The 26,438-nt window shown below is 43.7% G+C and overlaps 2 protein-coding genes across 20 annotated transcripts in view; one reads left to right on the top strand and one right to left on the bottom strand.

The window, feature by feature from the left end:
- The window catches only part of INTS4 (integrator complex subunit 4), a 115,056-nt gene extending 105,702 nt beyond the window's left edge, over positions 1-9,354 (top strand). The window contains exons 22-23 of the mRNA XM_024255311.3: positions 4,132-4,252; positions 8,947-9,354. Coding sequence (XP_024111079.2) covers positions 4,132-4,252; positions 8,947-9,125 — 300 coding nt within the window. The 3' untranslated portion in view covers positions 9,126-9,354. The remainder of the gene's footprint in view (positions 1-4,131; positions 4,253-8,946) is intronic.
- AAMDC (adipogenesis associated Mth938 domain containing) overlaps positions 1-26,438 on the bottom strand; it is a 97,076-nt gene that overhangs the window by 30,967 nt on the left and 39,671 nt on the right. For 12 of the 19 annotated variants that reach the window (XM_054526070.2, XM_054526073.2, XM_054526071.2 and 9 more), the window contains 2 exons: positions 18,263-18,358; positions 11,027-11,126 (listed from right to left, as the gene is read on the bottom strand). In XM_054526070.2, the coding sequence (XP_054382045.1) occupies positions 11,027-11,126; positions 18,263-18,358 (196 nt within the window). Of the gene's footprint in view, positions 1-2,968; positions 3,303-9,301; positions 9,373-9,422; positions 10,572-11,026; positions 11,127-15,729; positions 15,905-18,262; positions 18,359-26,438 lie in introns of those variants that run through there. The other 7 variants (XM_054526078.1, XM_054526079.1, XM_054526068.2 and 4 more) reach the window with 5 other exon arrangements.

Here is a 26,438-nt window from a genome sequence, read left to right as displayed (position 1 = left end):
GAGGGCATCCCTGTCTTGTGCCCGTTTTCAAAGGGAATGCTTCCAGTTTTTGCCCATTCAGTATGATATCGGCTATGGGTTTGTCATAGATAGCTCTTATTATTTTGAGATATGTCCCATCAATACCTAATTTATTGAGAGTTTTTAGCATGAAGGTTGTTGAATTTTGTCAAATGCCTTTTCTGCATCTATTGAGATAATCATGTGGTTTTTGTCTTTGGTTCTGTTTATATGCTGGATTACATTTATTGATTTTCGTATGTTGAACCAGCCTTGCATCCCAGGGATGAAGCCCACTTGATCATGGTGGATAAGCTTTTTGATGTGCTGCTGGATTCGGTTTGCCAGTATTTTATTGAGGATTTTTGCATCAATGTTCATCAAGGATATTGGTCTAAAATTCTCTTTTTTGGTTGTGTGTCTGCCCGGCTTTGGTATCAGGATGATGCTGGCCTCATAAAATGAGTTAGGGAGGATTCCCTCTTTTTCTATTGATTGGAATAGTTTCAGAAGGAATGGTACCAGCTCCTCCTTGTACCTCTGGTAGAATTCGGCTGTGAATCCATCTGGTCCTGGACTTTTTTTGGTTGGTAAGCTGTTGATTATTGCCTCAATTTCAGAGCCTGTTATTGGTCTATTCAGAGAGTCAACTTCTTCCTGGTTTAGTCTTGGGAGGGTGTATGTGTCAAGGAATTTATCCATTTCTTCTAGATTTTCTAGTTTATTTGTGTAGAGGTGTTTGTAGTATTCTCTGAGGTAGTTTGTATTTCTGTGGGATCGGTGGTGATATCCCCTTTATCATTTTTTATTGCGTCTATTTGATTCTTCTCTCTTTTCTTCTTTATTAGTCTTGCTAGCAGTCTATCAATTTTGTTGATCTTTTCAAAAAACCAGCTCCTGGATTCATTAATTTTTTGAAGGGTTTTTTGTGTGTCTATTTCCTTCAGTTCTGCTCTGATTTTAGTTATTTCTTGCCTTCTGCTAGCTTTTGAATGTGTTTGCTCTTGCTTTTCTAGTTCTTTTAATTGTGATGTTAGGGTGTCAATTTTGGATGTTTCCTGCTTTCTCTTGTGGGCATTTAGTGCTATAAATTTCCCTCCACACACTGCTTTGAATGTGTCCCAGAGATTCTGGTATGTTGTGTCTTTGTTCTCGTTGGTTTCAAAGAACATCTTTATTTCTGCCTTCATTTCGTTATGTAGCCAGTAGTCATTCAGGAGCAGGTTGTTCAGTTTCCATGTAGTTGAGCGGTTTTGAGTGAGTTTCTTAGCAAGGCCGGCGGACCCCACCCCTCCCCGCCCCCTCGCCGGGGGCCTCCCACTTATTCTACACCTCTCATGTCTCTTCACCGTGCCAGACTAGAGTCAAGCTCAACAGGGTCTTCTTTCCCTGCTGATTCCGCCAAGCCCATTTCCTTGGCTGTGGTTTTGCTGGATAGTAGGTAGGGACAGTGGGAATCTCGTCCCTACCTACTCACATGACCATTCATGCGCGTCACTAATTAGATGACGAGGCATTTGGCTACCTCAAGAGAGTCATAGTTACTCCCGCCGTTTACCCGCGCTTCATTGAATTTCTGCACTTTGACATTCAGAGCACTGGGCAGAAATCACATCGCGTCAACACCCGCCGCGGGACTTCACGATCATTAACTCTTTTGTAAGCCTAATCTAGGTTACTGTATTCTACCTGATGATCATTCATACTGGCCATTTCCTTCCTCTGACCTACTTGGGCCACAGGTTTCTAAGCTCCACTTTTGGAGTAGACAAATGAAAGAAGGCTTCCAGCAACCATTTCACAGAGGAGTCAAGGCCTTTCACCAAGGACAGTTTTGCTGAGAATGCTGGAAATTTTTTTTTTTCTTTTGAGACAAGGTCTCTGTCTGTTGCCTGGGCTGGAGTGCAGTGGCATGGTCAGCTCACTGTGACCTCAGACTTCTGTGTCCAAGGGATCCTCCTGCCTCAGCCTCCTGAGTAGCTGGAACTAGAGATACACACCACCACACCTGGCTAATTTTAATTTTTTTTGTGTGGAGATTGGGGGGTCTTACTTTTTTGCCCAGTCTGGTCTTAAACTCCTGTCTTCAGGCAATCCTCCCGCCTCAGCCCCCCAAAGTGCTGGGATTATAGGCATGAGCCACTGCACCTGCTGAACACAGAAATTATGGCCCCCTTTCATTTGTTTTTCCCATGATCATTGCTGTTTCAGCACCCCCTGCCCTTCTTTTTCTTTCTTTCTTTTTTTGAGACAGAATCTCACTCTGTCACCCAGGCTGGAGTGCAGTGGCAGCGATCTCAGCTCACTGCAACCTCTGCCTCCCAGGTTCAAGTGATTCTCCTGCTTCAGCCTCCCAAGTAGCTGGGACTACAGGCACATGCCACCACACCCAGCTAATTTTTGTATTTTTAGTAGAGAAGGGGTTTCATCATGTTGACCAGACTGGTCTTAACTCCTGACCTCAAGTAATCCACCTGGCTCAGCCTCCCAAAGTGCTGGGATTACAGGCATGAGCCACTGTGCCCGGCCCTCCCCTTCATTTTCTTAAGAAAAAAAAAAAAAAAAATGAAGCCTAAGCACTTGTCTTTAAAGATAATAAGGATCAGGAAACTGAGACACCTGCATCTTTCTTCTATAGTAGGTTTGGGGGCTTGGAGCCTAGAACTAGAGTGGGGAGTAGCAGCTTTAAGAAATAAGGGTAGGCCAGGTGTGGTGGCTCACGCCTGTAATCCCAACACTTTGGGAGGCTGAAGTAGGAAGATCACCTGAGGTCAGGAGTTCGAGACCAACCTGGCCAACATGGTGAAACCCCATCTCTACTAAAGATACAAAATTAGCCGGGCATGATGGTGGGCGCCTGTAATCCCAGCTACTTGGGAGGCTGAGGCAGGAGAATCACTTGAACCCGGGAGGCGGAGGTTGCAGTGAGCTGAGATCGCGCCACTGCACTTCAGCTTGTGTGACAGAGTGAGACTATCTCAAGAAAAGAAAAAAGAAAAAGCAAAAGAAATAAGGGTAGGCTGGGCACAGTTGCTCACACCAGTAATTCCAACACTATGGGAGTCTGAGGCAGGAGGATCACTTGAGGTCAAGAGTTGGAGACCAGCCTGGGCAACATAACAAGATCTTGTCTCTACAAAAAAGTTTAAAAAGAAAATTACCTGGCGTGGTGGCACGTGCCTGAAATCCCCACTCCTCAGGAGGCTGAGGCAGGAAGATCACTTGCGCCCAGGAGTTTGAGGCTTCAGTGAGTTATGATCATGCCATTGCACTCCAGCCTGGGTGGCAGAGTAAGACCCTGTCTTAAAAAAAAAAAAAAGAAAGAAGTGTAGAATCAGGGGGAGGCCCCATGACCTGAGGAGAGATGAAGGATTATAGGGCAAGTGGGTGAGACATGCCTTCCACAGTTTCAACATTGACCACAGTTTCAACATTGGAAGACCTGTGTGGTTCCCTACTCTGCCTTCTTAAGTATATTTACATAGAGCAGGTCCTGGTCCTAGGATAAGCTTCATTTGTTCCTCTAGTTCCTTTGTACGCTGCAGTATAGTAGGCTGTCTACACAGGGAGCTGGGAGGTCCCCCAGGATGCTGCGGAAAGAACTCTGTTGCAGTTCGTGGGACTTAAAGAACTGGCCAGTGATTTGAGTGGACTCTTCATTGAGCAGTCTCTCCGTAGAGAGAGAGATAAATGACTTCCTAGCTGCTTGAAATGTAGTGGAAAAAATGCAATTACAAAATAACTCCAAATACTGGTGGTTGGTGATGGATGCTGGGTCATGGTATGATTCAGAGCCAGGGAGGGAGTGCTCTTCTGGTGAAGGTGCCTGAGAACACTTTTCATAATCAGAATTAATATTCTTACCTGTCTTTGCGCTTAATAGAGACACTCTGTTCATATTACTCATTCACCATGAATTCAGGAAATGTTTACTGAACACTGCTTCATGCTGGATTAGGGGAATAGAGATGTCTACAGTGTTGACCTCCCCCCAAAGGCGCAGTCTTAGTAAAGTTGCTGTCATCTTTCTTCTTGTGTTTTGAGGTTCACAACAGATGTCATCATCATTATCCATTTTGTTAAACGCTCCTCTCGCTTCTGCCTCTTTTTTTCATTTCTGTCACCCTTTAGGTCTTATATCCAGATGGCCAGGCTCAGATGATTCACCCCAAGCCTGCAGACTTCCGGAATCCTGGCCCAGGGCGGCACCGGCTCATCACTCAGGTTTACCTCTCCCACACCGCTTGGACAGGTAAGGAGTCAGGACCAGGGTGGGAAGGAAAATATGCTGCTGGAGATCACACCTACCCTTAAGCGTTTGGTTTTTAAAGTTTGAAAAAAATACATGGATGAATCAGGCCTTGTAAGAATTGAACTTAATGAGTTTATAAGCACAAACTGGGTATATTTGGGCTAATTTGCTACAGTGTGTTGATTGCATGAGAGATAAGATTCTGTTGGAAGATATACAGGCGATTATGATAGAATGGAGTCTCATGGAAAGAGCCCTGGTCTGGACACCAGGAGATTATTCTTATCCTAACTGCCACCGACTTGCTTGGTCACCTTAGACAAGTCTCTCCCTTTCTGAGTCTTTTTCCTCATCTTCCAAATGACAATAATAATTCTCAATCTACAAATTAATTGTGAGGATTTTTAAAAATTTTTTTTTTCATTTTCCAACTTATATGTCTGAATTGTGAGGATAAAATGGGAGAATACAAGTACAAAGGAGATTACATTTCAAGCCTGTAAGGCTGCTTTAAAAAACTTAAGAAGACCTCAGTCTGCAGAACCTAGAATAGGGGGCAGAATTGGCCTCAGTGGTGTTTCCCAAATAATTGGAGATGGTTCAGGAGCACTGTTACTGGAGGTGTTTAATGCCACCAATTTGGTTTATTTTAGAGATAGGGAATGCCTTTTGGAATTTTCTTTCACTTTGTGTTTTTAAACACATAATTATAAGGCCATTATTATTATTATTATTATTATTATTATTATTATTATTATTTTGAGACGGAGTCTTGCTCTTGCCCAGGCTGGAGTGCAGTGGTGCGATCTCGGCTCACTGCAACCTCTGCCTCCTGGGTTCAGGTGCTTCTCCTGTCTCAGCCTCCTGAGTAGCTGGGATTACAGGTGCACGTCACTACATCTGGCTAATTTTTTTTGTATTTTAGTAGAGACAGGGTTTCGTCATGTTGGCCAAGCTACTCTCGAACTCCTGACTTCAGGTGATCCACCCGCCTTGGCCTCCCAAAGTAGTGGGATTACAGGCGTGAGCCACTGAGCTGGGCCTTTATTAATGGTTTCCCTCTGTCAGGATGTTAGATGGGTAATGATGACTTTATAAAGCTGTTGGATGTTAGGGCAGCCCCGTTGGGGTTCTAGTGGCGGTAGGCCTGGTGTAGTTGAGGGAGCATCCAGTAGTTCTGCTACCCAGGATGTGCTTCCCTGAGTATTCCTCATTCCATAATCTGGCTGCCTGGAATGTTTTTGCACTATTTGCCAAACCACTGGCCCCACAGGAAAATAGATTCCTTATTCTAATATCTTCTGCTGAAGGGATCCCGGACATGGGGAAGGAAATGCTGTGGGACAGTATTGTTTTGGGAGGGACAAGGCTCAGGAAAGCAAATTACAGTATGCTGTAGCTCCAAAGATCGTGGAAGGTCTTGAGAGGGTACTGACTTGTCCCTGGTCACACAGCAAGTCATTGCCAAGGCCCGAGTTAGAACTCAGCTGATCTGCCCCCAAGCTCAAGGTTCTTTTTCCTAGGCCCCATTTGCTCTTAAGGTATCCTAGTTCATTGCAGACTTCCTTGTTTGGTATTGCCAGGCGATCCTGAGCCTGAATAATTTTAACTTATACAAGATCACAGCCAGGCATGGTGGCTTGTACCTGTAATCTTCGGGAGGCTGAGGTGGGAGGATCGATTGAGCCCAAGAGTCTGAGACCAGCATGGGCAATATAGGGCAACCCTATCTCTACAATATATATAAAAAAGTTAACTGGGCATGGTGGCATGTGCCTGTAGTCCCAGCTACTCAGGAGGCTGAGGCAGGAAGATTGCTTGAGTCTGGGGGGTCAAGGCTGCAGGGAGCCCTGATCATGCCACTACACTCCAGCCTGGGTAACCGAGCAAGACCCTGACTCAAAAGAAAAAAAAACATTAGAAACAAAAAAACAAGATCACCTCCTCTGAGTGGTTGCTACCCAGTCACTATTACAAATCCCTGTTTTAATTGTGTATATATAGTGCGTACTGGTGTCAAATGTGTTTTCACATTTAATTACTTACTGACTTTCCCATTAGGATGTAGGCTTCTATAGAGCAGGGAACTTGCTTGTCTTTGCCTCTGTATCTCCAGTGTTTTAGTAGCCTATGTCTCTAGTGCCTGACAAGTAGTAGGCACTCAACAAATAATGAAAATTGAATACAAGGTTTTAAATGTGCAATAAAAATTCACTTAATCTTTAGACCAACTCTGCAGTGGAAATTAGTATTCTCTTCTTCATTTTACAGATACATAAATGGAGGCCCACATACCTGATCAGTGATAGTGCTAAAGGTGGCAGTCACCCTTCCCAGCCCTCACTGTGCTATGTCCCTTCCGGTTTGGGGCACTGAAGTGAAATATGTCTCATTGTAAATGAGCTTGCACTTTCTTTCTCCTCATCTAGGTGATGGGGCCTGGAGTTTTTAGGGAGCTCCTTCAATCCCTCAGTAGCTCCCCAGCAGGGAGGGGCCTCTCCTCTGGGAGGCAGGATCCTGCCATGTAGGAAGCTGAGTCACAGACCATGTTTCAAATTCTGCTTCCTTTGCTGTGTGATCCTGAGAAAGTTATTTTACTTCCCTGTCTCATTAAGATGAGAATAAGAATATAAACCTCCTAGGAGATATATTCTTCCAGGCATGAGGCATAAGTTGCATGAGTTGTCCTAGATGATCTTGTCTCTTTCTCCCAAGTTCCCCTCCTTCTTGTTTTTTCTCTCTTCTCCTCTTTATTCCTATGGCATTGCCTTGAACTGCCATTCTTATCAAATGTTGGTAAGGGAATGCAAAATGACCCTGTAGGGCTGAGTCCTACATCAACTCCCTCTGACCTTAGCAGGATTTATTTGTTTTTTGTTTGTTTGTTTGTTTGTTTTGAGACAGGGTCTCCTTCTGTTGCCCAGGCTGGAGTGCAGTGGTGTGATCCTCTTGGGCTCAAGTGGTTCCTCCCACCTCAGTCCCCCTAGTAACTGAGACTATACGCCTGGCTAATTATTTTAATTTTTTATAGAGACAGGGTCTCACTGTGTTGCCCAGGCTAGTCTCAAACACCTGGGATCAAGTGATTCTCCTGACTTGGCCTCCCAAAGTGCTAGGATTATAGGCTTGAGTCTTATCCAGCTTTTACCAGGATTTGGCTTCTTGAAAGTGCTATGCCAGCTGGGGCTGTGGTTGTGGTCTGCCACCTGGGATGGAATGGGAGAGTGTGGCAGGAAAGCAGATACAGGTACCTATTTTGATTCCACCGTGAGTGGGAGATTCATCTGGAGCCTGGTATCAGAGAACAGTGTTAGTTTCATGACAGTTACACTCATGGCTGCTGCATGACCCTCATGTTGTCATGTGAGTGTGTGCTTATCACATGGCTGGTACTTGCTGATGCTGAGGCTGCACTTAGATCTCATGCTGAAATCTGAGGTGCACTGGATTGCTCTGGCCTTGGGCTGACTGCAAACCTTTCCCTTCCTGGAGGACAGCAATCCAGTCTCTACTCTGACCCATAGAGAGAAGCTTGGATGTAACCAGGAAGAGGTCTGGGGGGGCATTGAGAAGTCCTGGAGACTCTGCCCTTGTTAATTTAGATCCATTTAGCCTTCATTCCTACCCTCTGAACTTCTTAGCCTTGGGATCATCTTCAACTTACACTTTTTGCTCTGGTTGCACCAAATTAAGGAGACATCCCAAGCTCACTCCGTTCCTGGCCTTTGCACTTGCCCTTACATTTTTCTGAAATTCTCTCCCTCTTCTTTATAGAAGCTTGCGGTTAATAGAATGAGTAACTGCTTCAGTTTATGAACTGGGCTCAAATTCTTACCCAGGTATACATCTGGGTAGTCTCTGAGAACCTATCTGAATCTTGGGACTTTTGCCAAGATTGTGACAGTCTTTCTTTCATAATGTAGCAGGATAAGAACTCTTGGGGTTACCTGCTTGGCACAGAATGGATATTCTATTCCAAAGCCTTCCTGTACTCCCTCCTCAGTACTTCTTGCAGGCTTGGTTAGAGCGTGTGTTGTACTCCATTGCAACTGTTTCCTCAACCAAACAGCAGGCAACTTGAGGGGAGTTCTTAATTATTCTTGCTAGGACCTGCCACATAGAGACACTAGATGATTATATTGTAAGATAATGTAATGAAAGAATGAAATGTTTTCAGACATTTTAGGTCCCTGAAACATGTTCCTGTTCATTGGCCAGAAATTTTTTGGCAAACCACTTCCTATTCAAAGGCTTCCTCTCCACTAATAAAGTAGTCTGTGGTACGTGCAGCCCTGAGGCTTGAGATGGAACTGCACAGGAAGAGCCCGACTGGGTATCAGAACAAGCCACGTGCACCTTCTGAAACTGCCCAAATCCACACCTGCATAAGAATTTGAGCTCAGTTCATAAAGCAGATCATGAAGCAATTAATCTTCCTGGAAGGGTTTTTAGCTTGCTCTCCAGTTGCCTCAGCAGCTTTGGCTCTGTGCCACAGTGAGCCCAAGGGGAAGGTGATGGAACAGCATCACATCTGCAGGCTCAGTGTTTTGTTTGGTGAGGGTAAGGGGAGGGATGTGGACAGATGAAGAAATTTCTCTCTACTGCTTCCATATTGATATTTCTTTAACTTCACATTTCATCCTCATTCCTAGCAGTTGCCTAGTTATAGAGGATTTCTTTTATCTTTTTTTCAGAGGCATGCCAGGTGGAAGTGAGGCTGCTGCTGGCCTACAACTCCAGTGCTCGCATTGCAAAATGCCCCTGGATGGAGGGTGGTGAGATGTCACCACAGGTGGAAACCAGCATCGAGGGCACCATTCCCTTCAGCAAGCCTGTAAAAGTTTATATAATGCCCAAACCTGCACGGCGCTGAGGCAAAAACAGTCTTTCCAACCATGGCCTAGAGGGCCCTTCTTAGGTGTCAGAATGAGGCAAGCCTGAAGCACTTCACCTGGAATTGATGTATAGGCTTAAGGAGTATGTGACCCTTACAGTCTCATCTGGTATCAAACACAGGATAAATTGTTTCTTCATTAAAAAATAAAAAACCTTCAAGTCTACTTACCCTTCTCCTCTCCACAATAAAGTTGAGAAAACACCAAGTTGTTCTAGTTCCTGGTCTGTAAAGAAATGCGTGTGGCTATAGCTTCAGCTTTTATACTGCATGCTTACATGCTATTCCTCAGGTGTGAAAACAAAGATCCAGCTACCTCCTGATAACTGGTTATTTGAGCTATAGTCTTATTTCTTAAAGTGACGGTGTGTTTGTCAGGGCAACTCCAAGGCCGCTTTAACAGCTGTACTTTTTTAAACATTGACAGTTGCTGAAGGACCTTAAACATGTGTTATCTTGCTAAGAAGCCTCTTCCCTAACGCAGGCAGTAGCTGGGCCAAGGACTGAATAGCTGGAGAATGAATCATTTTCATCTTTGAGGAAATTTTTTTTTTTTTTTTTTTTTTTTTGAGATGGAGTCTTGCTGTGTCACTCAGGCTGGAGTGTAGTGGCGTGATCTTGGCTTACTGCAACCTCTGCCTCCCGGGTTCAAGCCGTTCTTCTGCCTCAGCCTCCCGAGTAGGTGGGACCACAGGCGCCTGCCACCACGCCTTGCTAATTTTTTGTATTTTTAGTAGAGACGGGGTTTCACCATGTTAGCCAGGATGGTCTTGATCTCCTGACCTCATGATCTGCCCACCTCGGCCTCCCAAAGTGCTGGGATTACAGGCGTGAGCCACCGCGCCTTGTTTTGAAGGAAATTCTTGATCTTGCCTGCCATTATTCTTAGGACCTCTATGGCTTTAAATAAATAATATAGAAGAGCTATATTTTACAAAAGAAACCAGGATTACGGGAAACGGATCCAGTGCAAGAAATAAAGTAATTTACTGCAGCATCTCTGACGAGTTGATGCTGCACGTGAGTTAAAGTTTTAGGCATGGGGCTGGGGGCTGTGGCTCATGCCTATAATCCCAGGTCTTTGGGATTATAGGAGGCAGGAGGATTGCTTGAGCCCAGGAGTTCAAGACCAGCCTGGGCAACATAGCGAGACCCCATCTCTGTTTAAAAAAAAAAATTGCAAGTATGATATAACAGTCAGTGCTCCAGAGAGGTTAACCTTTGGTACTGCCTGTGCTATGTACTTTACCTGTCATTTAATCTTCATAATAGCCAAATGAGGCTATTACTGTACAGTAAGTAATAAAGCCTGTATTCATTCAAATCCAAGAAGATCCCAAAGGTCTAAGTACTATACCACCTCAGGGGAAGTATTTGGGAAAAAAGCCTTCAAATCTTCAGCTCTCTCTGCCTCAGTTTCCTCATCTGTGAAACAAAGATAATTGGACCTCAATGGTGGTTGAATAGGATGGATTAAATAACAATTGGTAGAATCTGAACCTGCAGCCAGTCTTGATCATATTTGACACTTGGCAAGCTTATAAAAATAATAGCAAGATAATACAATTACTCAGAGGTGGAGCTGGAATTTAAATTCAAGCATGTTTTAACTTTTGGTTTAAGGTACTTGGGTGTACCTGGCAGTGTTGTAAGCTCTTTACATTAATTAATTAACTCTCTAGGTAATGTTATCTTCATTTTATAAACAAGGCAGCTGAAGTCGAGAGAAATAAGTAACCTGTCCTAGGTCACACAATTAGGAAATGACAGATCTGGCAGTCTATTTCCAGGCAGTCTATTTCCACGAGGTCGTGAGTGCTAAAGAGGGACTAGGGGAAGAATGATTAATTCCAGGGAGCTGACTTTTCTAGTGTGCTTACCTGTTTTGCATCTCTCAAGGATGTGCCATGAAGCTGTAGCCAGGTGGAAATGTACCACAGACCTGACATGAACATCTGATGGCAGCTGCTGGGTTGGAGCCTAGACAAAAACATGAAGAACCATGGCTGCTGCCTGAGCCCATCATGCTGTAATTATAGAAAACCTTCTAAGGGAAGAATATGCTGGATATTTTTCAGATAAGTACCCCTTTTATAAAAATCCTCCAAGTTAGCCCTCATTTTCCATGTAAGGAAACAGAGGCTTTGAGATAGTGTCTGTCTCCTAAGGGACAAAGCCAGGACTTGATCCTGTCTTAAAAATGCAAAATGTAGTACTTTTTCCATTAAAGGTAGACATGCACTAAGGGACAGGTTTTGGCTTGGTATCAGAATACATTTTTAAAAGCTGTATAAGAATTGAACGGGCTGTACTAGGGGGTATAGAATTCTCCAGGCTAGATGAGTTTGAGCAGAGGTTGAACAAGCTCCTGACAAATTTGTTGCTAAGGAATTCAAGTATCGTATTGGGGTTGAGCTCAACTTTTTAAATTGCTTTTACTCTGAATTTTCACGTTCTGGGGAATGTGAGAATTTTAGTTTTTCTCTATCTGATTCTGTACTTTTTCACTGAAGTGAAAAAAAAAAAATAAAGACCTTTATATAAAGGTTTCGAAGGGGGCATAAAGAGCACTCCAGTGTGGCACCTTCATTTACAAATGAATACGCAGGCGCAGAGAGACTGAATTAGTGGTGAAGCTAAGGCTGGAACCCAGGCCTCCGGTTTCTTTCCCAGGTGACTTTCATCACAGGGGTCTGTTCTTAGTGAGTGGTCTAGCATGCACCCAGCAGTCAGAGCCAGAAACCTGTTTGGCACATTGGATTCCTTCCTCATCCCTCATGCAAAAGTAGCCATCAAGTCCTTTAGATTCCTCTTCCTTCATGTTTCTTAGTCCTCTTCTTATACTGTTTCTATACTGATGGAACCACCATCAGCCCTCCTTAAGTGATGAGCTGATCTGACCACACCATTCCCCTGCTCAGGCCCTTTCAGTGGATCACTACTCATCCAGGAAAAAGTCTGAACTCCTGTCTTGAAGGCTCTTCATGGCTCTGCTTCGTCTCCAGCCTCATACTCCCTGTCTCAAACTGTCTCTGTACTCCAGTTGAACAGAATTACCTGTAGTCTTTTTCTCTCACCTCTAGGCCTTTGGACCTGCTGAGCCTGGGAATGTGCTCCTCAGACTGTCTCCTGTGGTTCCTTTCCTTCCATTCTTCAGGACTGGGCCTTGTTCTAGGACATATCTGTGTCTCTCATGGGCTTGGAACATTTCCTCTATGTTCCCACAGCCTCCTATACTATATTCTTCGCACACAGTATAGTATTTATTAATATTGCATTGCAGGTTCACAAATGCAAACCCCTTAAGAAAGGTAGGCAGGAAAAGTAAAGGAATAAAGTGGCCTAAAAGATAACAGCAATTGGAAGAATCAGAGAGCACATTCTCTGTTGGAGAAGGCAGTGCTATTCCATTCCACTCAATTATTTTCATTTATAAGTGTGGACCTGGTGGTGTCAGTTCTTCCCATTCTTCCAAAACAGCCAGAAATCTTCATTTTCATGAAAGTTAAAAAACCTTGGTAACTACAGTAAATATTAAAATTACTGAGACAAACAAAACATGTCTCCAGGTAGATTTGTAACAATTTGCAACTTCTACATCCTCACTGTAATGTTTACACATCTTATTTCTTCCAACTGATCTGTACCTGGACCGTAAGAATGTCTGTGCTGTATCCCCAGCACAACTCCTGGCACATACCAGGCAAGGAAAGAATGATTGATTCTATGTCTCCAGAGTAAAGGTAGCAGTACCATGGCATGCTGCAAAAAAAGATTCAAGTTTCTGAAAGGACTTTATATTTGCTTTGAGATGATTGAACTCAGCAAACACAATTATGGAGAAGAAAGGTACACACCCAGCCATGGCTAACTTCTTGTCTTTTTTTTTTTTTTTTTTTTGGAGATGGAGTCTTGCTCTGTCACCCAGGCTGGAGTGCAGTGGCACGATCTCAGCTCACAGCAGGCTCTGCCTCCCTGGTTCCAGCGATTCTCCTGCCTCAGCCTCCCGAGTAGTCTAGCTGGGATTACAGGCACGTGCCACCACGCCTGGCTAATTTTTGTATTTTTAGTAGAGACGGGGTTTCACCATGTTGGCCAGGCTGGTCTCGAACTGCTGACCTCAGGTGATCTGCCCACCTCGGCCTCCCAAAGTGCTGGGATTACAGGCGTGAGCCACCGCACCCGGCCAACTTCTTGTCTTAACCACTCAGGCTAGAAGTAATGACCTGTGGGCAGCTTGAGAGCTGTTCTACCTACAAACTAACTCAGAGGCTTTAATGATTTAAGACAGAGGACTAGGTATAGTTATGTGGAGAAACAGCTTCCCTTCAAGCTCTACATATTTCCATCATTGACCCTGTGCATCAGGTTCCAAAGTAGGGGCTATGTATTAGCAGGTTTTCTTAAAAGTTTAATAATGTCACTGACAGATACTTCTGTCTCTAAGAAGTTTACACTAAGTTCTCTTTAATTGGAGACAACTCACTTAGGAACAATGATTACCCTCACACCGAATTCAACACCCACCAGAGCTGTCTCACCTTACATTTGACCAAAAAAAAAAAAAAAGACTGCATCATTAGAGAAACAGTCTGAATTTTATCAAACATCCCTCTTAGCTATACAGAGGGCTGGCTTTATGAGCCAAGGGAACAGATCTAGAAAGATCTGTCATCTGACAAATGAAAGGGCTGCGGAAAGGGCACCAAGCAGATCCTTCCGAGACTTCAATGCTGGGTGTTGGGTCTGTGAAGCACTCACTCCCGTCTGCTTCTAGGGAGCAAGGAGATGTATGCCATAAAATGATAAAGACACAGTGCTGGGTTCTAATCCTAGGTCTGCCACTTACTTGGAGAACTTGGAAAAAAATAAATCCCTTCACTTTCCATACTGTTTCAGCTTTTCTTGCCAAGCCACATCTTAAGTTGCTGTCCAGTCTATAGATTGGTCCCTGTAGGTCAGAAGCCTAACTAACTACGTAGTCAGGTGGCAGGATCATGTGAAGCAAAAATCATCTTTCCACTGCTGCTGCTCCAATGATGGCTGGGGTGGAGCGATTTTATTTAGTTACGGCTGTGATAAATACCGTACCTAGTAAATGTCTAGTTAAAAGAGCTGCCAAGTAAGTGTGTTTTTAGTGAATTAATGAACCTTCCATTTTTTAAGACTCAGCTTAAATGTCATCTCCTTAGTGATGTCTTCCTTAATTTTCCTTCCATCCTAGTGGGATAAATTAGTCTTTTCTTTGTGCCACCACTGGACCTAGTAACTATTATAATATTAACATTTTATCATTATTTACTTATTTGTCTTTCTCTCATACAACATAAGTCCCAAGGGCAGGAATTGTAACATTCATCCTTATTCCCCCAGGGCCCAACAATAACTAGTCATAAGAAAATTAGTAATAGGCTGTCCGTAAATGGATATGAAAGAGAATTACTGAATAAATGAGTGAGATAGTTCCTTTGGGCTCCAACATTCTATGGCTCTTTGAAATAATAAGCTGCTATACTAAGAACCATAAAATGAAACTAGTTGGCTTTACACAGTATCCCCATTAATAGAAAGATAAGGACAACAGTGGTTTAATGTATTGAGTCCTTACTAAATGCCATGCAGTGAGTTAATACTTTCTATGAATTGCCTCATTTAATACCAACAATGACTCCAGGTACTGCTAATGTTATCCTGATCTGACAGATGAGAACAGTGAAACTAAGAAATTAGACAAATACCCAACCAGTGAGTGGCAGTGAGCTGCAGTTCAAAGTCAAGGCTATTTGACACCAAAGCCCATAGTTCTTTAAAAAGAAAGAAAAATTAAAAATAAGGTGATGCTGATAACTTGTAGTTCTCTCAGTCTATTCTAAGGCTTCACAAAGGCCGCCTTGGTATTTAATAGAACAAAGACTATCTGAGCCAGTAGGAACCTAAAGGGCATCTAGCCAGCCCCAACATTTTATACTTGAATTTTTTCTTTTTTGAAATGAAGTCTCTCACTGTCACCCAGGCTGGAGTGCAGTGGCGCCATTTCGGCTCACCGCAACCTCTACCTCTCGGGTTCAAGTGATCCTCCTGCTGCCTTAGCCTCCCAAGTAGCTGGGATTACAGGTTCGTGCCACCACACCCAGCTAATTTTTGTAGTTTTAATAGAGATGGGGTTTCACCATATTGGCTAGGCTGGGGTTGAACTCCTGACCTCAAGTGATCCGCCCACCTCGGCCTCCCAAAGTGTTGGGATTACAGGTGTGAGCCATGGCGCCTGGCCTATAGTTGAAATTTGAAGCCCAGAGAGAACGATTTGGCTCCAGTCTCAGGGTTGGTTAGTAGAACAGCCTATCTAGAACCCAACTTCCAGGGCATAGTCCTACTGTTCCTGTTACTCAAATGTTCCCTCAGTTCATTCACTATATTATTAAACTTCTGTCTCATCTTTTTTCTTTTAGCACCCTCAAGGACAGGGACCTTGTCTTGGTCATCCCTGCATCCCAAGAGCCTAGCACAGGACCTGGCATGAGCAGGTGTCCAAAAATGTTTAGGGGAGGCTGGTTTGGAGAATGGTGAGTGACAGTCACAGGCATAGGCACTTAGTGATTTATTCTCTTAAGGCTCCATCAGCAGGTGGAATGGAAGACACCTCCCACCCTGACCCCTTGGGCAACCAAGGCATTATACTCCTTCACTGCCTGCTCTGTCTGGAGGACCCGCACATCAATGCCATGTTTCCTGAGGTACTCCACAGTTGATGAAGGCACCTGGGAAGGTGGAAAAGAGATAAGTAAGTAGGGGGAAAGGACCCCCAGGGGTTCCTTTCTGCCATGAGGCAGGTGTACTCTACAGAATTAGACAGTGACAATCGTCACTTCACGATCACTCAGTGTATCACCAGTCCAAAATTTGGCAGTGAGCCCCAATGAGTCAAAAAGGCCTCTTTGTCAGAGGTATCATAATACCCATTCATAAAGCTCAAGTGAAATGGAAATGAAAGAACATGGAATTTGCAGTTAGTCTTGGATTTACATCCTTACTAGCACTGTAACCTTGGGTAAGTAAATTAAACTCTCTGAGTCTTTGTTTTCATGTCTGTAAATTAGGGATATTAACACCTAGGGTTGGTAAGGCAACTAGCTGAGCTAAGGGTATGTGAAACATCTACCTTGGTGCACAAACTCCATAAATGTTAAATGTTTGAGTTAGTCTAAACTGAGTCTAAATTTCTTCTTTGCCGCATACTAGCTAAGAAATGTTAGGCTAGCTCTTTAAAGTCTCCCAGCCCCAATTTCTTCCCTTGTAAAATAGGTATAATAGTACTTACATCACAGGGTTGGTGTGAGGATGAAATTGACTCATGTATGTACACTGCAGCTCAAATGTCTTCTCACAAAGGCCTTTCTTGCCCACCCCCTAGTAGCCCAGCATAAGTCACCATTTTCTTCACTGCGTTTATTATTATCTGAAGTTGTCTAGTTTTTTATTATCCATGAGGGGCATGAACCTTGTTTGTCTTGTTTATCGCACCGTCACCAGTTTCTAGAATAGTGCCTTACCCATAGAAAATGCTTAATAAATATTTGTAAATGAATTTATATAAAACATGTTCTTAATAGTGACAGCTATTATTAGATATTTTCTCAACTCTGGCTTGTCCTGAATATTTTTTAAAAATAGATTTTAATTAGACTCTGCCTGAGGAAGAACTCAAGTGAAATATTTTTTAATATGCCCTATATTTTCTATATATTTGAGATTTATAAAAGTAGCCTATCAGATAGGAATTATTGTAATGGGGAAAAAAAACTAGTTTAAAATTTTAAAATATAAACAGGCCGGGCATGGTGGCTCAAGCCTTTAATCCTAGCACTTCAGGAGGCCAAGACGGGAGGATTGCTTGAGCCCTACTGATGAAGGTGCCCTATATATATAAAGCCCTAGATATAAGGGGCACCTTCATCAGTAAGGAACAGGACTGTAGGACATCTATAAAGGAAAGAATGAGGTAGGCCTCTATGTGGAAGACTATCCATAATACAGTAATGTAAGTGGGGGAGAAAGTTACAGAATACATATAGCACTGACCTATTTATGTAAAATGATTGTAAGTATATAAACATATATCTATATGTGTAAGTGTGTATATATTTGCAGATGCATTCAGAGAAGACTGGAGAAATATACATCAAATGTGAAGATTGGGAAGGGAATCTCCCACCTTTTTACTTCTACATTTCTGCATTGAATTTTTAAATCTTTTACAATAAGCATATATTATTTCTGTAAGAAAATTTAAAAATAAGCCAGGCATGGTGGCTCACACCTGTAATCCCAACACTTTGGGAGGCTGAGGCAGGTGGATCATGAGGTCAGGAGATCAAGACCATCCTGGCTAACACGGTGAAACCCCGTCTCTACTAAAAATACAAAAAAATCAGCCAGGCGTGGTGGTGGGCGCCTGTAGTCCCAGCTACTCAGGAGGCTGAGGCAGGAGAATGGCGTGAACCCAGGAGGCGGAGGTTACAGTGAGCCCAGATGGCGCCACTGCACTCAGCCTGGGCGACAGAACAAGACTCCGTCTCAAAAAAAAAAAAGAACAAGAAAGAAAATTAAAAAGTAGGCCAGACGTGGTAGCTCACATTTGTAATCTTAGCATTTTGGGAGGCCGAGGCGGGAGATCATTTGAGCTCAGGAGCTCAAGACCAGCCTGGGCAACAATAGTGAGACCCCCATCTATATTTTTTAAAAAGGAAAAATAAAATTAAATTTTTTCTGAAGAGGGGAAAACTATAAATGTGTCCAAGAAAAGAAAAATTAGAAGTACTATAAAATATACTATGAGGATATAAAGTATTATTAAAATATAAAGGACCAAATAGTGATCCTTGTAGAACTTGAGGGATTCTGAGAAATAGTTGAAATGACACTGTCTCCAGGTTAGGTAGACTGGAGAGCCCAACGCTGATGAGGCAGAGGAATGTATGCAGCCATTGCTATCCTGGGTCAGCAAAATGAGGGTACATGATATATAAAGATGACCTCCCAAGAAGGACAAGTCTGTAAGACAAAGGCCCAAGAGATCCCCACCTGTCCTCAGGAATGCTGTGCATACCAACACCTACCTTCAAGGCCTCACTCATCCCTCGGCCAATCACAAGAGTCTGTACACCCTTCTCAACAACTTCCTTCACATCTGCAGGCTGCACACCAGGAGAATGCTGGATGTGGAAAGAGAAAGTAGACAGGTACCTGCTCTCAATCTTTCATTGCAATAGGCATTCTTGTGGGATTCATTCATTCAAGAAATGTCTACTGAGGTTCACTTTGTGCCAAACATCACTCATAGGCTCTTTACGGCACTTAGGGAGGTTGACGAGGCAGGATCCCTTGAACCTAGGAGTTCAAGACCAGCCTGGCCAACATAGGGAGACCGTGTCTCTACAAAAAATAAAAACTTAGCTGGGTGTGGTGGCTTATGCCTGTAGTCCCAGCTACTCAGGAGAGCTGAGTTGGGAGGATTGCTTGGGCCTGGGAGGTTGAGGCTGCAGTGAGCCATGACTGCACCACTGCACTCAATCCTGGGCAACAGAGTGAGACCCTATCTCAAAAAAAAAAAAAAAAAAAGAAAAGAAAGAGATAAATAAACGAAATCCGGGAAACAAGGCATTCCAAGTACAGGAAAAAGCATTTAAAAAGGCTCAGGACCTTTTGGCTGGAACGACCATCTTCCAGTAATTTGCCAAAATTACAAATACAAAGGGAAAGAGGAGATGCACCCAATATATATCCTCTAGGCCTTTTAGAAAATATGGAGTTGTTCCTTTGGCCACATGGTACATGTGAATCTATAAGACAGGTGATACTATAGACATCAAGGGAATGGGTACTGTTCAAAAAGGAATGTCCCACAAATGTTACCATGGCAAAACTGGAAGAGTCTACAGTATTACCCAACATGCTGTTGGCATTGTTGTAAACAAATAAGTTACAGGCCAGATTCTTGCCAAGAGAATTGTGCCTATTGAGCACATTAAGTACACTAAGAGCCAGTAGAGCTTCCTGAAATGCATGAAGGAAAATGTTTAGTAAAAGACGGAAGCCAGAGAGAAAGGTACCCGGGTTCAAATTAAACGCCAGCCTGCTCCACCCAGAGAAGCACACTGTGTAAGAACCAATGGGAAGGAGCCTGAAGTGCTGGAGCCTATTCCCTGTGAATTCACGCCATAATTTGTGTAAAAAAAAAAAAAACCTCTGGACTGTACATTAAAAAAAAAAAAAGGTGGCCAGGTATGGTGGCTCACACCTGTAATCCCAGCACTTTGGGAGGCTGAGGTCAGGAGTTTGAGACCAGCCTGGTCAACATGGCAAAACCCCGTCTCAACTAAAAATACAAAAATTAGCTGGGTGTGGTGGCGCGTGCCTGTAATCCCAGCACTTTGGGAGGCCGAGGCGGGTGGATCACGAGGTCAGGAGATCAAGAACATCCTGGCTAACATGGTGAAACCCCACTAAACATACAAAAAATTAGCCGGGCGTGGTAGCGGGTGCCTGTAATCCCAGCTACTCGGGAGGCTGAGACAGGAGAATGGCGTGAACCCGGGAGGCGGAGCTTGCAGTGAGCCAAGATTGTGCCACTGCACTCCAGCCTGGGTGATAGAACGAGACTGTGTCTCAAAAAAAAAAAAAAAAGCTCAGAGGAAAGAAAAAGACTAGAAGAACAGTTAAGTCAGTACAACTTGTGTGTAGAGTGACAGATGAGGTGGGAAAAGAAACCACTTGCATAGCATGCTAAAATTTTGACTTTAGAAAAATTTCATAACAATCTCTATATTGTTACTTTTTTTCTGAACTTCCTAACCTTCCCAGCTAACTCCAGGAAACTTCTTTTTATGCTTTAAAACCTACCAATCACTCTGAAAAGTCTTCCCAGTCTTCTAGGCACATTTAAGGTGAAGTGTTTAACAAAGATGAATTGAGCATTAAAAGATGGTAGCTTCCTGAACTACCTCTACGTCAGCAAAGGGGATATGGGAGTTAGAGTTTGGGAACTACCAGCCCAAGCTACCGGGCTCCGCCTGTTATGTATCTGCACAAGAACAATGCTTTTAGCACTGAAGCTCACAAAGACAAAGCATTCCTTTCCTGACCCATATACCTCTATCCTTTCATTCATTCATCCAGCATTTACTGAGAACTTAACTCTGTGCCAAGTCTCAGTATTTCTAAGCAGTAGAAATACTGAGATGAACCAAATGTTCCATGGAGTTTCATTCAGGTATGGTTAGTAAAAACGTGCAAATATTTGTAGTAGGATGAGAAGAAATGGAGTTGAGGATCTCAGATGACAGAGTGAATAAACCCAAGTGGGAAAAGTGTCATGGAAGACCTGCTGTTTTAACTGGGTCTTGAAGTATGAACATGAATAGGCCTTGATGCAGTGGTTGTAGAAGGGGTACATTCTAATGGTAGAGATGGTATAGGAAAAGAGCTGTTGAAATTATCAAAGAGATAACAAATGGGTGAGAGAAAGAAGGGTTTTCCAGTTCAGGAAGATGAGGCCTTATGGAGATAGGACTGAAATTTATATATTTATGAAAGGTATGGGGGCAGGGCACAGTGGCTCATGCCTGTAATCCCAGCACTTTGGGAGGCCAAGGAGGGAGGATTACCTGAGGTCAGGAGTTCAAGACCAGCCTGGCTAAGTTGGTGAAACCTTGTCTCTACTAAAAATACAAAAATTAGCCGGGTGTGGTGACATGCGCCTGTAATTCCAGCTACTCAGGAGGCTGAGGCAGGAGAATCACTTGAACCCAGGAAGTGGAGGTTGCAGTGAGCTGAGATCGTGCCACTACACTCCAGCCTGGGCGACAAGAGCGAAACTCTGTCTCAAAAAAAAGAAAAAAAAGAAACGTATGGGGAGGATGAATATGAGTTTTCATTAAATCCTGTAATAATAATGTCTTACATATTTATGTGTGCAGTTTTATTTAATATTTTTTTTTCGAGACGGAGTCTCAGTCTCTCACCCAGAGCTCACATTCTAGTAAAATGAAACAAGGCCACTGACTGCTGGAAAGCCAAGTGTAAGGTCATAGGAGACTGCAAACCCATAATCCTCTGGAGATTAGACTGGAGACAGCCACAGCCCATTGGAGTGGCTGGATCAATGGAACTCAAGTGATGAATGGGGCTGCTGCTGCTTTACTGCAGGCTCACAGTGTCATGTACAAAGCAATGAAAGATAACTCTGCAAGGGCCTGTGGATCCAGGCGTTGGCAGTGATTACTCGCAATTTTGTGCAGAGGCCTGGGATTGGAGCATGAGACTATTATTGAGGCATCCTCAACCTGCCACTAGCAATTCCTGTGCTGCTTACAATCCCTCAGGGCAAATCACTATGGCTCTTGTTCCTATTGGGTGTCTGATTCTGTTCCTCTACTTTAAGAGGCTTTCTGTCACATGATCTAAGGTGGTAAAAGCTTATTGTTTTTTCTGTGGGGGAAGCTATTAATTGTGGAAAAATGTCCAGCTAATATCCATTATGCCAGCTAAACAACAAAATGGCATCCTGTCTGTCTTGAATATTTCTCCCTATTTCATGCTAACTTTAAAAAGAAAACATTCCTAAACTACTCTTCCAAAGAAGTATTTCCTTCTGCCAAAATTAAGTGAGCATAAATGGGTAGTAGCAATGCTATCATCTGGCTGTATTGCTGATAAAAGCAGATTCTGTGAGTGAAGGCTAAAGGATCTCTGGAATCTATCCCCTGTGGACACTGCCTGAGTCACATTCTCATTATTGCTTGTCTGAATTAACAGGCTGTTAAATAATCTTGCTGCCTCTGCCAGGGCAGAGGCCTGTTTTTGTGCTACAGGCCCCTCTGGCAGTCTATTGAGGCCGATGGTCCCCTTCTCAGAATAATGTTTTAGAATACACAAAAGAAGATATGTAAGATTATAGAGGAAACATTTCATACAAGTGGAATTATCAAAATATTAACAACAAACTTTTGGTCTAGTATTATATGTGCTTCTTTATTAGTTTAGGAAAATGGAAATATTTTCCAAAAGTCTGCTAGCCAACTTACCCTCCCATCTCATAATGGCAGATGACTAGTTGTTCTTTCAAAAACCATTCTGCCCATTTTCTGGGACACATAGCTGATAAGCTAGACTCTCCGTTTTCTGTACTTCTTGCAGTTAAGTGTGGTCATGTGACTGTGCTGTCACTAATATAAAATTCAATGGAACGTGAGCAGAAGAAATGATTTCATATCTAGGTTTGGCATGAGCTTTTCTTCTCTTTCCTCTTCCTTGCAAGTTAGAGCCCTGCCATGCCTACAACTGGTTCTTACAATTCAAATGTTCTAGGAGATGGTAGAGCAACAGAAAGAAAAAACCTAGGCCCCTAAATGAACCTGTGCTATCCACATCTCTCCCACCCTACCACCAGTTTGGACTGGCCACAATAATTTATGAGAGAAAGACACTTCTATCTTCTTTATGCTACTGAATTTTGAGATTTCTATTACAACACCTTGGCCTTCACACTAAGTAATCACGCTAAGTAATCCATTACTAAACTAAACCACGACTAGTTAGGCAAATCATGTGCGGTAGAATGAATGTTGGGGACTCAACCACATTGACACTATGTCTAATTTGCAAAATATATACAAGGGAGACATATTATAGGGGCCTTTACCTTATGGGAATTCAACTATATGGGTCCAGAGTAGGAGAGAGTAAGAACTATGGAAATAGAGTAATTCAGTCATTCTTTTTTGTTTTTGAGACAGGGTCTCACTCTGTCACTGAGGCTGGAGGGCAGTGGTTCAATCAGGGCTTACTGCAGCCTCAATCTCCCAGGCCCAAGTGATCCTCCCACCTCAGCCTCCCAAGTAGTTGGGAATACAGATATGCCACCATGCCTGGCTAATTTTTTAACTTTCTGTAGCGACGAGGTCTCTCTGTATTGCCCAGGCTTGTCTTGAACTCCTAGGCTCAAACAATCCTCCTATCTTGGCCTCCCAACGTGTTGAGATTACAGGTGTGAGCCACTGTGCCTGGCAATTCAGTCATTCTATTCAAGGAACATATGCCCTGGATTGTACATGAGATAGCAGACAAGTATCTACTATTCCTTCTATGTCAATTTCATAGTTGCTGCTTCCAATATGAACCTTTGACTCACTGAGTGTATTTCTAGTGTTTAGAACTACAGTATGCATTTTTTCATATAATATACACCCTAAATGCAAGGCAACTAATTAATCTGGTTCTCAATCAAGAATAACCACTATGTTCTTTTTTTTATTTTTTATTTTTGAGATGGCGTCTTGCTCTGTTGCCCAGGCTGGAGTGCAGTGGCTTGATCTTGGCTCACTGCAACCTCTGACTCCTGGGTTCAAGCGATTCTCCCTGCCTCAGCCTATATAGCTGGGATTACAGGCATGTGCCACCACGCCTGGCTAATTTTTTTTATTTTTAGTAGAGATGGGCCCAAGAATAATCATTATGTTCTAACATTAAAGGGATCATCTTGGCCAGGAGTGGTGGCTCATGCCTGTAATCCCAACACTTTGGGAGGCCGAGGCGGGCATATCACCTGAAGTCAGGAGTTTGAGACCAGCCTGGCAAACATAGTGAAACTCCATCTCCACTAAAAATACCAAAATTAGCTGGGCGTGGTAGCAGCCACCTGTAATTCTAGCTACTCGGGAGGCTGAGGCAGGAGAATCGCTTAAACATGGGAGGCAGAGGTTGCAGTGAGCCAGGATCGCACCACTGAACTCCAGCCTGGACGACAAGAGCGAAACTCTGTCTCAAAAAAAAGGGATCATCTTAAAGGATTTAAACTATTTGCAAATTTTATCATAATTGCTGACTTTAAAATTTTAATCCCATAATAAGAGTCAAGTCCGCCATATTAGCTGCAATAATAAGAGTTATAGGGGTAGGCAGAGAGGCTCACACCTGTAATCTCAGTGCTTTGAGGGGCTGAGGCAGGAGGGTCGCTTGAGGCCAGGAGTTTGAGACCAGCCTGGGCAACATAGTGAGACTTCATCTCTATAAAAAATCAGCCAGGTGCAGTGGCTCATGCCTACAATCCCAGCACTTTGGGAGGCCAAGGTAGGTGGATCTGTTGAGGCCAGGAGTTCAAGACCATCCTGGCCAACATAGTGAAACCCTGTCTCTACTAAAATTACAAAAATTAGCCAGGCGTAGTGGCACATGCCTGTAATCCCAGCTACTCAGGAGGCTGAGGAACAAGAATTGCTTAAACGCAGGCTACCCTCTTTGGGTCCCCTCCCTTTGTATGGGAGCTCTGTTTTCACTCTATTAAATCTTGCAAATGCACTCTTCTGGTCCATGTTTGTTACGGCTCGAACTGAGCTTTCGCTCACCGTCCACCACTGCTGTTTGCCGCCGTCACAGACCCGCCGCTGACTTCCATCCCTCTGGATCCGGCAGGGTGTCCGCTGTGTTCCTGAGCGCCCATTGCCGCTCCCGATTGGGCTAAAGGCTTGCGATTGTTCCTGCATGGCTAAGTGCCCGGGTTCGTCCTAATCGAGCTGAACACTAGTCACTGTGTTCCACGGTTCTCTTCCGTGACCCACGGCTTCTAATAGGGCTATAACACTCACAGCATGGCCCAAGATTCCATTCTTTGGAATCCGTGAGGCCAAGCACCCCTGGTCAGAGAACATGAGGCTTGCCACCATCTTGGAAAGCAGCCCGCCACCACATTAGGAGCTCTGGGAGCAAGGACCCCCCGGTAACATTTGGCAACCATGAAGGGACCTCCAAAGCGATGGGAAACATTCCCCCCAAGGCAAAAACGCCCCTAAGATATATTCTGGAGAATTGGGACCAATTTGACTCTCAGACACTAAGAAAGAAACGACTTATATTTTTCTGCAGTACCACCTGGCCATGATATCCTCTTCAAGGGGGAGAAACCTGGCCTCCTGAGGGAAGTATAAATTATAACACCATCTTACACCTAGACCTCTTTTGTAGAAAAGAAGGAAGAGTGAAGTGCCATATATATAAACTTTCTTTTCATTAAGAGACAACTCGCAATTATGTAAAAAGTGTGATTTATGCCCTACAGGAAGCCCTCGAGTCTACCTCCCTACTCCAGTGTCCCCCCAACTCCTCCCCCAACTAATAAGGATACCCGTTCAACCCAAACGATCCAAAAGGAGATAAACAAAGGGGTAAACAATGAACCAAAGAGTGCCAATGTTCCCCAGTTATGCCCCCTCCAAGCGGTGGGAGGAGGAGAATTCGGCCCAGCCAGAGTGCACGTACCTTTTTCTCTCTCAGACTTGAAGCAAATTAAAATAGACCTAGGTGAATTCTCAGATAACCTTGATGGCTATATTGATGTTTTACAAGGGTTAGGACAATCCTCTGATCTGACATGGAGAGATATAATGTTACTGCTAAATCAGACACTAACCCCAAATGAGAGAAGTGCCGCCATAACTGCAGCCCGAGAGTTTGGCGATCTCTGGTATCTCAGGTCAATGATAGGATGACAACAGAGGAAAGAGAACGATTCCCCACAGGCCAGCAGGCAGTTCCCAGTGTAGACCCTCACTGGGACACAGAATCAGAGCATGGAGATTGGTGCTGCAGACATTTGCTAACTTGCATGCTAGGACTAAGGAAAACTAGGAAGAAGCCTATGAATTATTCAATGATGTCCACTATAACACAGGGGAAGGAAGAAAATCCTACCGCCTTTCTGGAGAGACTAAGGGAGGCATTGAGGAAGCATACCTCTCTGTCACCTGACTCTATTGAAGGCCAACTAATCTTAAAAGATAAGTTGATCACTCAGTCAGCTGCAGACATTAGAAAAAACTTCAAAAAACTTAGAAACCCTATTGAACTTGGCAACCTTGGTTTTTCATAATAGAGATCAGGAGGAGCAGGCAGAACGGGACAAACGGGATAAAAAAAAGGCCACCGCTTTAGTCATGGCCCTCAGGCAAGCGGACTTTGGAGGCTCTGGAACACGGAAAGGCTAGGGAAATCGAATGCCTAATAGGGCTTGCTTCCAGTGCGGTCTACAAGGACACTTTAAAAAAGATGGTCCACATAGAAATAAGCCGCCCCCTCGTCCATGCCCTTTACGTCAAGGGAATCGCTGGAAGGCCCACTGCCCCGGGGGATGAAGGTCCTCTGAGTCAGAAGCCACTAACCAGATGATCCAGCAGCAGGACTGAGGGTGCCCAGGGCAAGTGCCAGCGCATGCCATCACCCTCACAGAGCCCGGGTATACTT

This window comes from Pongo abelii, chromosome 9 (assembly GCF_028885655.2).
Source record: "Pongo abelii isolate AG06213 chromosome 9, NHGRI_mPonAbe1-v2.0_pri, whole genome shotgun sequence".
Lineage (NCBI taxonomy): Eukaryota > Metazoa > Chordata > Mammalia > Primates > Hominidae > Pongo > Pongo abelii.
This window is presented reverse-complemented; position numbering and strand designations above follow the sequence as displayed.